The sequence below is a fragment of the Ylistrum balloti genome, unplaced genomic scaffold (assembly GCF_031769215.1).
Source record: "Ylistrum balloti isolate Yb309-2 unplaced genomic scaffold, AGI_CSIRO_Ybal_v1 Utg370702, whole genome shotgun sequence".
NCBI lineage: Eukaryota > Metazoa > Mollusca > Bivalvia > Pectinida > Pectinidae > Ylistrum > Ylistrum balloti.
In genome coordinates, this window is record NW_026782421.1 from 382,327 (window position 1) to 396,394 (window position 14,068).

At 35.4% G+C, this 14,068-nt stretch overlaps 2 protein-coding genes across 2 annotated transcripts; one reads left to right on the top strand and one right to left on the bottom strand.

Annotated features, from left to right (window-relative positions):
- Positions 1 to 1,959: 1,959 nt before the first annotated feature.
- LOC132557620 (uncharacterized) lies at positions 1,960 to 6,409 on the bottom strand. The gene is made up of 6 exons (XM_060222127.1): positions 6,325 to 6,409; positions 4,883 to 5,051; positions 4,097 to 4,551; positions 3,181 to 3,321; positions 2,689 to 2,795; positions 1,960 to 2,154 (listed from the first exon to the last, which is right to left on the bottom strand). The coding sequence occupies exons 1-6, from the start codon at positions 6,407 to 6,409 to the stop codon at positions 1,960 to 1,962; spliced, it is 1,152 nt and encodes a 383-aa protein (XP_060078110.1).
- An 869-nt stretch (positions 6,410 to 7,278) lies between these two features.
- LOC132557625 (uncharacterized) lies at positions 7,279 to 12,993 on the top strand. Its single transcript, XM_060222133.1, has 6 exons — positions 7,279 to 7,384; positions 8,790 to 8,958; positions 9,676 to 10,133; positions 11,015 to 11,152; positions 11,683 to 11,789; positions 12,808 to 12,993. The coding sequence occupies exons 1-6, from the start codon at positions 7,279 to 7,281 to the stop codon at positions 12,991 to 12,993; spliced, it is 1,164 nt and encodes a 387-aa protein (XP_060078116.1).
- The last annotated feature ends 1,075 nt before the right edge of the window (positions 12,994 to 14,068 follow it).

Consider the following 14,068-nt stretch of genomic DNA (forward strand, 5'->3'; position numbering starts at 1 on the left):
TTAAAGTACAAATCAATGGATAACAATAGGTTTTGAGTACTCTGTTACACCTTCTGGTAGCTGTATTGACGATGCCATTCGGAAACGTAGTATCGGAATGAAAATCGGAGCTCGTACATGCTATAAGTACCTAATCCGACAATGGTGTATTAGCTGCTCAGACTCTAGATGCTCGTCTCTGAACCCTGACTAGTAACCCAATAAACCCAAACCGTCATTAAAATGTGCTGAGCATATCAAAGAGAGCACATCAACGTTGTTGTTCACATTTAATTTTGAGCGTCTTTTGAAATGTCTCTCCGTACTACTGGCATTTGAGGAGATAAAAACATAGAATTATATTATATATACTCAACAAAAAAAGAAAGGTTAACATGTTTCCTTGGCAAATACCTGTAAATGAGTGAAAACAAAATGACGTTTGTGCAATATTAGAAAATGGTAATGTTTTACATTACAAAATCCGAGGGGGTTACCAAAATCATTCAAGCGTGAAAGTCTGTATTAGCGAAAGAGCTGCACGAGGTTTTCTGCGACTAACTTGTATCTTCGCTTGGATTTCATAAACATTCAAACTGACAACTGTTCCTTAGATCGTTAGGACTTAGAAATCACCGAATCTTGCTATCTATCAACTTTATCATTATGCCCCGGCTGTCACAAGTACAGAGAGAAAGGGATGTAGGCATGATCCAGGCTTGGGAGTCTCGCCGTCGAGTTGCACGGCATTCTGGTTGCAGTGTTAAGACAATTTGCCAGTTGGTAAGTCGTTTAAACCAAACTGGGTCAACATCCGATCGTCCCCGAAGCGGCCGACCCCGTAAAACGACCTCCAGGGATGACCGTCGTATACGATTGATACAATTGTAACCGCAGTAAAGACTACAAGGACATTGCTTGGGCGTCGTGTGTCTCCCCAAACAGTCCGCAACGGGTTGAGGGCCTACCAATTGAAAGCGCGGCGTCCCTACACTGGACCCAATTTGTTACGACGTCACCGTAATAATCGGCGTAACTGGACCCGTGTTCACCGTCGTTTGGCCTTACGACAATGGAACAATGTTCTGTTTTCAGATGATTCCAGGTTTTGTCTGCAACACGGTGACGGAAGGCGCAGAGTGTGGAGAAGACGAGGGGAGCGTTTTGCAAACTGGTGCGTCGCAGAACGGGACCTCTTTGGCGGCGGAAGTGTAATGGTTTGGGGTGGTATTTGTAGGGGGACTCGTACCAGGCTTGTTGTGTTAAATGGCAATTTAACCGGCATTCGATATCGGGGCGAAATTTTAAGACCAGTGGTTCTGCCATTCTTAATACGCCATGGCTTTGGTGCCATTTTTCAACGGGATAACGCACAAGCGCACACCAGTCGCGTCAGCAGAAATTTCTTGCAGCAAAATAACGTACAGGTGTTAGATTGGTCATCTAAATCACCTGATTTGTCACCGATTAAGCTTGTCTGGGATGTTCTTGGGCGACGCGTGAGAGAACGTCAAAATCAGCCGTCAAACTTGCAGGAGCTGGCCCAAGCTTTGATCGCTGAATGGAACAGCATCTCTCCTCGAATTATCCGCCGGTTTACGAGTTCCATGCGACGACGCTGCAATGCTGTTTACTTCGCAAACGATGGCCATACCCGTTACTAATGGTGTTACCTTTGAAATTGACCCCAACGTCCTTTACAGTCGAATAAAATCAACTGAACGCAAAGTTTTATAATGAACCATTGCTGCAGTTTTATGAGAAATTACTTTATTCGAACATGATTGATAAGGATTTGTGAAGGGGTTAATTAATTAATCACAGAATAAAGTAGTGTTACCTTTCTTTTTTTGTTTAGTATATTTTAAATATTTCATAAACCATTAATCATTTATCTCAATTCATTAACGAAACAAAACTTTGACGATGATAATATGATTCTTTATTAGAAATATTGTGTAAAGTAAGTGGAAATGCATTTTACATCGAGTGAATATTTCTCACCCATTCATTCCAAATTTCAGCAGCCATTCGCGAAGCAGTTTGAGGAAGGTTCAGTATTTGTAATTGGAAATGTGCTGTAAATTCCTTATTAATATCGCGAACAACTGCATTGTATTTGACATTACCGTAGCCAAGAGTCTGTCTGTTCAACACCACATCCTCGTAGTTAACCTGCGGGGAAAAGACAAAACATTATTAGCATATTACTTTAATTATCAAGCAACATAAATGCCAAATATATCTCGCAAACAAATCTTATATGTGACATTTCACTGCATGCAACTTAAAATGCCTTGATGGATCGTAGATGTAATTGGCACGCTGTATAGATATATGCTGATATTATTCAATATAACTCGTGCAATCGTGCTGCATAATAGCGGCATTATAATTAGTTCCAAATAAACAACTCCCGTGACGTAGATTTATTGAAAACATTACCTCCTACAGAAACACCTTCTATTTGAATTATTAAATTTTATGGAGATTATTTTCATTAATTACATAGATGCAAGTAATCCATGAATCCATACGTCCATGAACTTTTGAAGTCAGTATAAGTATATTTATTGATTTATATTTATCCACGAAATCAAATGTCCACAAAATAGTACCTTTGGATTGTCTTTATCAAAACAACGAAAATTGAACCCAACGAAAATGAGCTGAGATAGTAACCTGAAAACAATGAAACGTAAACCGCACCTTTTCGATCAGATTTCGCTGAACGCAAATTTTATCAAATATTTCGTTTGCAGCTTGGATGGGTTTGACAACAGTAGCAATTGAGTTCTCAAGATGAGCACCGCAAACTACAAGTAGAAAATATAGGTCATTATAATATGTACAAATAGCAAATACACAACTGCCGAATTTTAAAGGCAATGCTTAAGAAAGCATTCGAGTTGATTAAGACTGTAAATTTATCAAATGGAAGGTAAAAACATCTTATTGTCGATAAAACCTTATTTGAAGGGAGTAGGCTAACACATAAAAATCGATGTTATTTTAGTTCACGAAATTACACTTAAACCATGTAATGAAATAAGTTTGTTTTCTTTTCAAAATGTAATTATTTCCTAAAATTCACCGAAAAAAGGTTTTTCTTAATACATATTAACAATGATATTAGCAGGCAAAACACCCAAACACTCTACAGAATTGCCTTCTCTCTCTAATGAATGATCAATGGCATACTGTCAGTTATCGAGGAAGGTGACTGTCCTGTGCAAAAGCATTTAGTCGCATACGCCGCAAAACAATGAGCTGGAAAATTCAGGATTCTTGAACAAGTGACAGCTTGTCTTTTTCTTCTTCCAAAACTGGGGTTATTTGTAGCTGAAATAAGAATTCATACAATAAATAGAGTCGGCCTAACGCATCAAGTCTTAAGGAGATATTTGATGATAAAATATAATTGGTTATGAAAATAACTAGATAATCTTATTTCATTAAGGAAATCTACTTTGATCCATCATATTCCTGAAACGAATTAATTGAATGTACATAGTATGAAATAGTATTTGGAAAACAAAATTGGTCATCAAGTGCACTCTGGACATTTTATATCCACCATAATGACAAAGAAAATTTTTAATTGGCGTGTCCGATAACACAGCGTACCGCCAGGTTGTTGTTATGGGTATACAATTAGCTACTCTTGGATCTCTAACATAAACTACGTTGGTTGCAAATTACCTTTTCAACATTATTTTGTATTCAATCGGTCCAAAACTGTATGTCAAAGTTTGCAAATTTTCGCCTTGTACATATTAGTATAAAGACGTCATTTTGTTAATTTGACTTCTTCAAATCGTCGAATACTGAACTGTCGTCAATCCTTTGAGCTTTGGTTTACGTCATGCTCATGACGAAAACAGATGGTTTCGGAAACTTGATAATAGTTTTTAATCGCTGTTCGTGTTAATATAATAAACATCTTGTCAGAGTAGTACGCATCGATATTAAGGTGTCAATGGTCATCGGTTTGCATTGTTCTGTACTGGTTCATTACTACATGACTGAAGAACTGATGTCGGTCGTTAAACCCTTAAATGAATCTCGAAATAATTTAAATAACCCTATAGAGGTATGAGACAAGATGATAACCCACCCAGCATCCTTGCAAGATTAAATGCCAGCTCCGTCATAAAATTACCAGTCCTTGTACTCATTTGGACTCCTACAGACGCCATTCCTTCCTTCATCACCTTGCTCATGCTGTTCATGCTGTTTTGAAGTGCAGTATTATGATGAATACCACCATCAACGGCAGCTTTCATTGTTTCATAATAGGTTATAAGCGTTGCCAGGGATTTCCGAATGGGACCTGATTCAGCAGATCTTAGTTTACTGTCCATAAATGTCTGGATGTTCTTTAGAAATGTATAGATGTTTGTGTCTTGATCTTGTACCATCCTGCGCATTACCTTACGCATCTTATCATCAATGTCTGCCATCGTATCCAGCACGGGGTTCTCGCTATTCACGATAGCCCGACATATCCTGTAGTTTGCTCCCGTAACATCACATATTGTCACTGGTCGTCTTTCAAAACAGTTGCTAAAGCTGAAGACGGAAGAATAGTGAATGATTTTTAACATTCTATGAAGATGCACTTAAGATTTGAACCACTACCAACACTAATGACATCGACATAAAGCCGATATCAGTTGAGACTCAACTTAGTGATAGACTGAGTCATGTAGACTAGAAATCTTCAAACAGCTCTATGATAATGGTTTTAACTTCATTCTATGTCATTTACAGTAACCTGTATTTATAATTTTCTACATTACTGTAAATTGTAAGATGGAATAAGACAATACTCTCGGACTGAATATCAGTGTTATGTTATTGAAAGCGATTTGTAGCCAATGGGTTCTACAGTAATGCCTACTTTTCGTCACAAGTATCCTTGACGCAGGCCGTGCATGCGTCAAATGATCCGGAAAGTAGAGACTGGCATCCTTGCATTTGAGAAGAAGTATAACTCAGTTGAGAATTGGCGGATGAAAGAGCATTTGAAATCTTCTGTAAAAGGGCCGTTCTTACATCACGATTGAGGGCTAAAATGAAATGTAAAATAGGTGAATTTGTAGGTAGGTGTAAATCATAAAACCATATTTATTCTAGACGAACAACATTATAACGCAGTTTAGTTATTTGGCTCTACGGTGTCACATTCCAAATTTATATTCAAACTGGCTATTCGATTGTGTGTCTTATATACAGTATTTTAATATTGCTTTGTTAAAATCAGTTTGCCAACAGATCTCCAGTTATTTTGGTAGTGTCACAATAACAGTTGTTGTATCGCAATGGATTAGAAACGTCGTCAAACACCGTGCATATATCAATAGATGATTCAATGCCGAGATAAAACGAGACATGAATTTAATATTTCCATATATGATATGTACATAACAAGTGCCTGTCTACGCGTGACATTTGTAAGACAAAAACAGCCTTAGATACGCGTGTATTCAACTTCCCAGTCTGTATGTGATAGATCTTCATTTGTCAGACCTATAAATGTATATCTTTTTAGGAAATGTTATTATCTGTACTTTAATATATTTCAGAAATAAGCTATACAATATAACTATATAGTTATTTAATCTATATATCAGAACCGGAAGTGCGATCTTACAACAGTACTATCATTCAAAACACAAAACACTTTTAATTGATTTAACTGATGGACTATTTGTTGAACATATCTCATGTAATCATTGCTCAAGAGATCCAAGAAATGTTCGCTTGTTATGTGGTACCACATTATTACTTTCTTCGACCATATAATGTACCTAATTTATTTGATACCAGCCATCGACACTAATTTACAGTTCACTAATAAATACAGTGATTGAGATATATTAATTCACCTAAAGAAATTTGCAATCAATACTTTCTCTGAGTTTCACCTAATTTTTTATGCTTTCCATGCAGTAATGGACACAGATTTTTGTATTATTTCAGTGATGACAAAATATACGATACATATATATGAAATTGTTGATATATTCACCACAGCGATATTTCCAGATGAATATGTGGATATAGACGTTACCCTTATCATTGATTTCAGCTTTTGAATCATATCAACTTAACATTACATTACAACTGTCTAACACACAAGTTCGTTCAAATACATTATGTAATCAAAACTATATCTCTGATAAGCTTTTGTAAACAAATAATTGTGTATATAGTGTTGGTTCCTACAAAATCACATCTCAAAAATGATAGTTATACCTTTCATACCATTTCCTCCTAAATACAACACGCTATGACGAAGATGATATTATATATTATACTGAGATTTTGATATTCGCTTACCTTGTAAATTTGCGTCATCGAGGACTATTGTTGAACAAGGTAATACCAAAGAATTGACCACCACAGCAAACAATATGCTCTTCATGACTGAATATGCTGCCCTGTCGCGTTGTTATAAACGGAATGAGAAGTTATCCAGCGCAGAACACGCGACGGCGGTTGCAGAATATTCTATTATGGAAATTATCTGATGGATAATGTATGCATACGACTTCTCAAAAAGTAGCCAAGGTAAAATACAGCGGTGTACTGTATATGACCAAAATGATACTGTGGGGTTGAAACAGTCTTTAAAATAAGCAGATTGTAATAATAGAATAAAGTTAATGTTTATGCGTTCAGATTATTCACCGTTTTCGTCTGAGATTAATTGTTTCATTGGTGCTTTCTGCAACGTGCGAGTAATAGGCGTATCATTCTGAGCGCTCGGGTGCACAAATACTTCTCTTTGTTTTTCTCTGTTTTATTTTTTTCTCATATAACGAGTTCAAAAACACACTACTGTCTGAAATGTAGTAGTTTGTGGTTAACAAAGAAATTTAAGAACGGATATCTTTAAGAATATTCCGGAATAATTATTGCTTCAACTTGATAACTTATTTTTCCTAATCCTTTCCACAGACACTTCCCAGACTAGGTTCTACGTCAATTTCCTTACATTACCATACAGCTGATGAATTATGCATGTATTTCATCCACCTGGTTTAAGGTTAGTGTAACACATTCAAATACATTAAAATGTAAAGCCAATGATTTCATTAAGTCATTTGTGCTTGTATGTGTATCAACATTTTGTATTCATGAATCGTTTTGTTACATTTACGTGCGATATTAAATTGTATATTTTATACACAACGAAAGACAATTAGACATGGATCTGTGACCACTATGCATTACATGCAGTCTCGAAATCTTCTTTCATAGAGAACGTGAAACAACGCGTTACTATACACCATGATGCTACGATCCAAGTTTTGTCTTCAATTAGGATGGATAATCACAATTGTATTCTGTTTATCATTTACGTCGTCCACAATGTTGCCGAAGTCCAATATTGAAGGTAAGAACTCAACAAATAGCAATACAAATCAACTTAGTCTGCTGATACCCATCATTGTCAGAGAATAGGCTAAATTCTGGATGAAATTAGCCCACCGTGAAATTCTACATTTATGAGATCCTACACCGTTACACTATGCGAACAATGCCTGTACGATAGGGTAACTGGACGAAATTTTCTATCCCACATTTTTGCCCATGACATGAGGTTCAATCGCACATATGTGCGATTTTGTCGTGTTATTCATAAATTTAGAAGTAACTTGTAGATAAGTGTGGGATAGGGTTTATTTATTTTCAATATAGATAAAAGAGGCGCTAAGTTTATAAGTTAGGCACATGTAGACTTATCAAGTTAGAAATAAATACTTGTATAAACCTTATTTACGATTGTTTTGTTTGCAAAGTAACATGGTGACCAATCTAAGCATATATATACTAATTATATATAAAGTATACAAAGTATTTATTTCTGAAGGGAAAGTTTATTAACATCACTTCTGAATTCTCTATTACTCTCATTGTAAAGAAAATATCAATACCCATGTAAATTTTAAGTGTTGTGTTTGCTACAAAGGAGACCAAGCCGGTATGTGTCAAGTATATACCCGTATACAGATAATTGGTGATACCATGGCCAGACCTCTCGCCACTCTCTGTATTGTGATAATATACATTAGAGAGACTAATCAAAAGACATAGGACACGGTTTTTCATAATCAAATATGGATGTTATTTTTGATAAATGACAATTTACAAACTATCTTTTTGATCACCAATCAACGTTCAATACTCATAGGGTGGTTCATTAATAGGGACCTACACGACTTTTCTCTTTAATTGTCAATCTAAAATGTAAATCAACTATTCTACTCAAAGCGTAAAACAATGTAATCCTATCGACAATTTTTGTGCCAGATGCTGTATCATGTGTGTGTGTGTGCGGACGATGCATGAGCGATGTGCAACGTTTTTGGTGCCCTGTGCAATACTACAACTGTGCTTGAAAGGTTTTTTTCTGCAATAAAAACATATCCTTATTGATTTGCAATGCAGAACGATTACATTCACATTTTGATATAGTTTCTACGTCACTAGTTCATACTCTTCCTCTGTCCTATCCTTAATTTATCTCATATGATTTTTTAAATCAGCGGTAATAACTTGACGACAACATTCATAATTCATAAAACATAATTAAATTCAACTTCACCTGAAGTAATAGGTTGTTTAAAGAATGAATATGTGTGTACAGTAGTCACAAACTTAAAGCATGTTCATTACAAGCAGATAGAGTGGAATAATGACTGTATTACATGGCAGTTTCTAGCCCCATCATGTAATTCTTAATTGTCATATATCTGACAGTTTCAAAAGAGCGCCAAATGTTTAATATTCTGTTTCAGTTTTAAACAAATTAATAAGGGAAAAGCTTCTGATGAAGGTGATACCTGAGTTAAAGAAGTCCTTGCTCACAATCGAACAACTACGAACATCGTCCATGGCATGTAAACATCGGATAACGTCATCTTATAAAACATGTGCCGATTGTACCAAAAACAGGTGCTATGACAGGTAAGTTTTCAAAGTCTTAAATACATGAAAACATTTATTGGAAGTTGGTTTGAATAAGAGGATTGGGATACGAACCTATTCTGCCCGATATTTTGAAATCGCTCTGTCTTAGAAATACATATCTTTTTCCGAATCATTCCAACAAATTTTCATTACCTTCATTTGTCTGATAGCTTTCAGTGCATTGAGCCCCTAGCATCTACACTCGTCTATCTTTTATATAACATTCAACAGAATCTTGATTCAGACTCAAATTCGATGGAGCTAGATATGGACAAATAAAAGTGCAGGTATAAAGAGGACCAATATTTTCCGCAAAATTAAATCTCTTAAGGTTTGTCGGCGACTCTCTCTATCTAAATCTTGGTCAATACCATTAGCTATTGTCATGCTCCCAAATGACAACAAAGTAAACAGCGACAGAATCGTCATGTAGAGTAACAAGCATCATATCGTATTCAGAATTTGATACATTAAAACCATACATTAAAAAGAATCCTATTATAGAGCTGTTTCGTCTTTCTGAGACAAGTTAAGGGCTCAGTAATGTGACAACAGGGATAGTGATTATGACACCAAGCCATACTAACGGGCAATTAACTAAGAAACTTGTTTATATTTGAAATAATTCCATACCAACAGTTTGGTTCTGATCTCTTACAAATCAAATTATTAAAGATTCTGTGTTAAATGCTTTCTATGACTTTATTCCAACAGATACAGAGAGTGCAAAATCAGTTCGAGGAAAAGAGTCACTATGTGCGAGATCGTCGCATTAGATCAGGCAGAGATATGCTCCTTGACAGACAATGCTGAAAAGTTCATGCTTAATGTTGTTACAAATATCAAAGATAGATTAGGGGCAAATTTACGATATGCCATATACGACATGGGCTCCTTGATTGAGACTTTCGTTGTCCATTTGGCCAACTATGCAAACACTTGGTCATCGAACTCTGCATTTGCCCTTCAAAATGCTATAAAACAAATCCAAACACGTTATACAATTGAAAATAACCGGTTTATGGCTGATATTCATTACCGTTCACCAGAAGAGGTCATTTTGAGGGATATGTCATCCGCAATGAATGTTGGAATGGACAAATTAGGAGCTACTATACCAAACACGGGATCTTTCTCATACGACCTCTCAAGGACTCTTGCGGATTTATTAAGTAAGTCAACATTATCTTACTATGAGGGTTTTAGGACATAATACACTATTCATTTGTCTAATAATCTCCTAAAAGTTTTCAAATTGCCTCTTTCAAACGTTTGTGTTTTTCTTGTCGTTATTATTTTGTTAGATGTTTAAAATTAGCAATAAAAGAAAGATAGGTTATGTTACTTCTGAATCTAAATAATATTGTGAGGAAAGTTAATTTTCAAACCCTGTAAAGGAATTGTTGCTTTTCGGTAAATCAAGAACGGGTCGGGAGCAGTTTCTCATGCCTTTTGTTTAGGGTTCATTGCAGAAGCCAGAAAATGTTTGCGTGTCGTATAAACAGACAAATATACGTCTTCATTAGGTTCACAGAGTATTAGTTATGTTTCTGTATTTTACGTAAGAGAATTTACAAAAAGGATCAGACACGGAATCTGTTGTTCTATTCTATCTGCCTTCTGATGGAGTCCCATCATGATTGGGACATTATGATAATGCTACAAAAACAAGAAACACGATAGGTCCGATTTTTGTTAAAGAAAAGATTACAATTCAAATAAAATTCGACGATATAAAAACGTGAACAAAAAAGATTTACAATGATGCATTAAAAGAATCAAAGCGGAAATAGAATTTGCCTCTGCGATCAATCCACTCAGATAATGTCATAATGTCATATAGAACAAAGTCAATCACAACGAAACCAACATGTATACAAATGAACACCTAGCATCATATCCCCAATGAGATAATATTAACGGAACTTAAAAATTTCCTCATTTGTCCTTAACCAGTATTTCTCAAAACTGTAGTGCGACTTTGAATACAATAACACATTACACAAAATACGCACAATTGATAGAACAATGTTAAAGCAATGTTTTTTTCTAGGTGTACATTTTAATGTGGGGAGGAAGAAGAGAGCTGTAGCATGCAATACACTTGCAACACAACAGACAACTTGTCTGGTGTTCCGTGATCAGTGTGCCACCTGCAGATCAATGCCAAAGTCAAAGCCTGTGACTGACGGTAGATATTTGTACTGACTTACGTACAGCTCATGATTCTTATGTGAAAAAATGGTCAGTTTAATGTTTCTACAAGTTCCTGAAAAAAACATTGAAGGATATCTGGTCTCGGAATAGATAATGCTGTTCGATTGCATAGCGCTGAAATTGGTATTGATCATTGATGGTTTCCTTTGCTATACTTACATCAAATATAAGTAATTATTAAGCATTGTGTCATAGATAATACGAAATATATATAGAGAGAGACAAATGCAGCGGTGAAGAATTCAGTTAACGTATATATCCAGTTTGATGAATGAACCAGCAACTTTGTCAGTATTGATGCGATGTCATAACGAATGAAACGCGAAAGTCTTGGGGTCATCAGGAAGTACCTGGAAAATAATATTTTCATTGAAATAATCATAACAGTTAAACATACTTTCATTGCTTTTAGTTGCTTTTTCATAGTAATCAACGCTATAAAGTCGAATGCCATATATCTTTCAGTTTAAGTAACTGACTAATTATAATGCTCATTCCTTTTAGTTTGTGGAGCTCTTTATACATCAGAGGCCAAGCAATTGGTAGATTCTTTGACAAGGACCACCCAGATATATGAAGAGGTGTTGTCCAGAGTTAAATTTGTTCAGTCGGTAAGACCTTTGACCTTAAAGAACCATGCTGTATCCATTTTAAAGTTTTGCATATATTTTTATATACTAAATGAAAATCGCATATGCGAAAGGTTTTGATGATGGGTAAATTATACAAAAAAAAATAGTGACATTGTGTAAATGTTGTTACAAATATGAGTTTTCAATGATTACTCTGTATATTGTCTATGATATAAGAAATCCTGGCCACAGAATATAGATAGATATTACTGTATGAGAATGATTACTGCTACGCATCAGTAGAAAATAAAAAAATATACCCAATCATAGAATTAGCATGTAAAGTTATTACTATAATTGTTACGGGAACGATGAAAAGTTTACAAAAATATCGGCATTGAAATATATTTGTTGCTGTTTTAATCGATAAGAATTCGCTATTCCAGCAACAGTTACTACAAACTTGGTATTGTTTACATGTGCAAGGGGAAGTAACTAAAATAAAGGTTATGACTGATTTAACTACATATGATGAGATGACATTTGGCGTTATGATAAGTTCAATCGGCCGACATTAACGACGGAACAGTGGTATGGTATTCTGCCCAACATGAATAGGCTTGTAATGTAGTGGAGTCATTTACTTGGGATATCTATTAAGTGCCATATTTGTTTCAAACTAATGTGTTGTTAAAGAGCAGAATGGGTTTTACATTGACATGTTTCCTTTTAATATCAAGGTAGCATACACTCTCCCGATTTAAATGTGGTATTTTTGTAATGGAAACTAAATTAATAAATTGGTGATATTCATCGCCCAGGAGACAGTTTGAAACCAGGTGAACGTTGGTTACATAATATATTTGATAAAACCCATTGTCTTCGCGGAACCACTTACAAGCCATTAATAGTGCATTCGCTTGTTGTATATGATACAGTTTATGCGTTTATTCGGAGAGAACCAAGATTAGATTTAATTTCTTGATTATTTTTCTTCTGAACATATTGTATACAAACTTTCATACTAATATTGATTCAAATATTTTTTTCTGTGCAGGCCTCTTACACAAGAGTTGCATTTAACACGCCTGAAATCAAATTTCAAAACACAAAGTTTACTGTGGCGATCCAAAGTAAGCCGTCGATCCTCTTTGCGGATTTCCACGTCTTCGACATGGGAGTCACTGCAGGACAACTTGCTGATAAAATCTGGACTGATTGGACAAAAAATAATGCAGTTTGAAAGCAAAAAAGAATATAATGATACGCTTCCTGAACAACATACAACGACACGTACGAATCAAGCCCATTCTAACCAAAGGATATTTTTATGGTCTTCATATAACCAAAGGATGCCGATATGGATTGTAAAGTTCTGAATAAAGTGGAAATCTAAAATGAAAAAGTTTGTTTCTCCGTAATATTCCGCGCTTATTTGTATATTGTTCTAGTATACATTAAAATGTAGCAAATTGTAAACAAATATTTGATCAAATCGTTTTTAGGTATCAAAATAAAAAAAGGAGTAAGACGAACGCCTTAAAAATAACCGATTTCATTATCTGTATAATTCCCACAGTGACTCCAGGTGAATATATTTCTTAGATACATATGTTAACCCAGATATGAGCAAATGAAAAAAAAATTATACGGATATTCGTGAAAAGGAAAAGAATAAGACCAGGTGTTCCAGAATTGAAAGCTCTTCTTTATCGACAACATCTATTTGAACCATATACTATCACTTTCCCAAATTAATTTAACCGGTAAAAGTGGGGATGGATGTTAATTGTGTTTCAGTTTCGGTTCCCTACAGTATTATAGCTAGATCTTTGCTTTACATAAGCTAATTGTAACAACTTAGTCTGCTGTTAATGTAATGTTACCCGATAGAGAATTATGACATTGTTGGTAGTTGTTGTAATCGCTTTCTCCTATCGTCACGATCGACACCACCTTTCCGATATGAAAATGAACTAATTTCTTTATACTATCGTGATAGATAATGTAATTCAAACTGCACAACACTTCATCCATGCCAATGTCTTTTTTTCTCTGATCAAGAGTGGGTTTTTTTTTTAATACAAGCTTCATGTGTGTTACATAATTGCGAAACCAGTTTGTTCAAACATAAGCTAATCACGCTTTTTGGCCTGGGTTGAAGCGCAAGGGTCTTGTTATAGGGGAAACCAGTATATCTGGTGAAAAGCCACGTTGTGGGGCATGCAACATGTACTTGTTAACGTCCGTTCTTGAATTCGTAACCGGCAGTTCTTGGTCTAAGTCGAGTGCTTTACCACTGGGCCGCCCAAACACTT

Bases quoted from the DNA above. Each gene is read 5' to 3' on its own strand.
- LOC132557625 (XM_060222133.1), top strand. From the start codon at position 7,279: ATGATGCTACGATCCAAGTTTTGTCTTCAATTAGGATGGATAATCACA. The intron at 8,959-9,675 runs GTAAGTTTTCAA...TTATTCCAACAG, and splicing joins AAAAACAGGTGCTATGACAG to ATACAGAGAGTGCAAAATCA. The intron at 10,134-11,014 runs GTAAGTCAACAT...GTTTTTTTCTAG, and splicing joins GACTCTTGCGGATTTATTAA to GTGTACATTTTAATGTGGGG.
- LOC132557620 (XM_060222127.1), bottom strand. From the start codon at position 6,409: ATGAAGAGCATATTGTTTGCTGTGGTGGTCAATTCTTTGGTATTACCT. The intron at 2,796-3,180 runs GTATGCCATTGA...TTCTACTTGTAG, and splicing joins ACCTTCCTCGATAACTGACA to TTTGCGGTGCTCATCTTGAG. The intron at 2,155-2,688 runs GTGCGGTTTACG...TTTTCCCCGCAG, and splicing joins AGCGAAATCTGATCGAAAAG to GTTAACTACGAGGATGTGGT.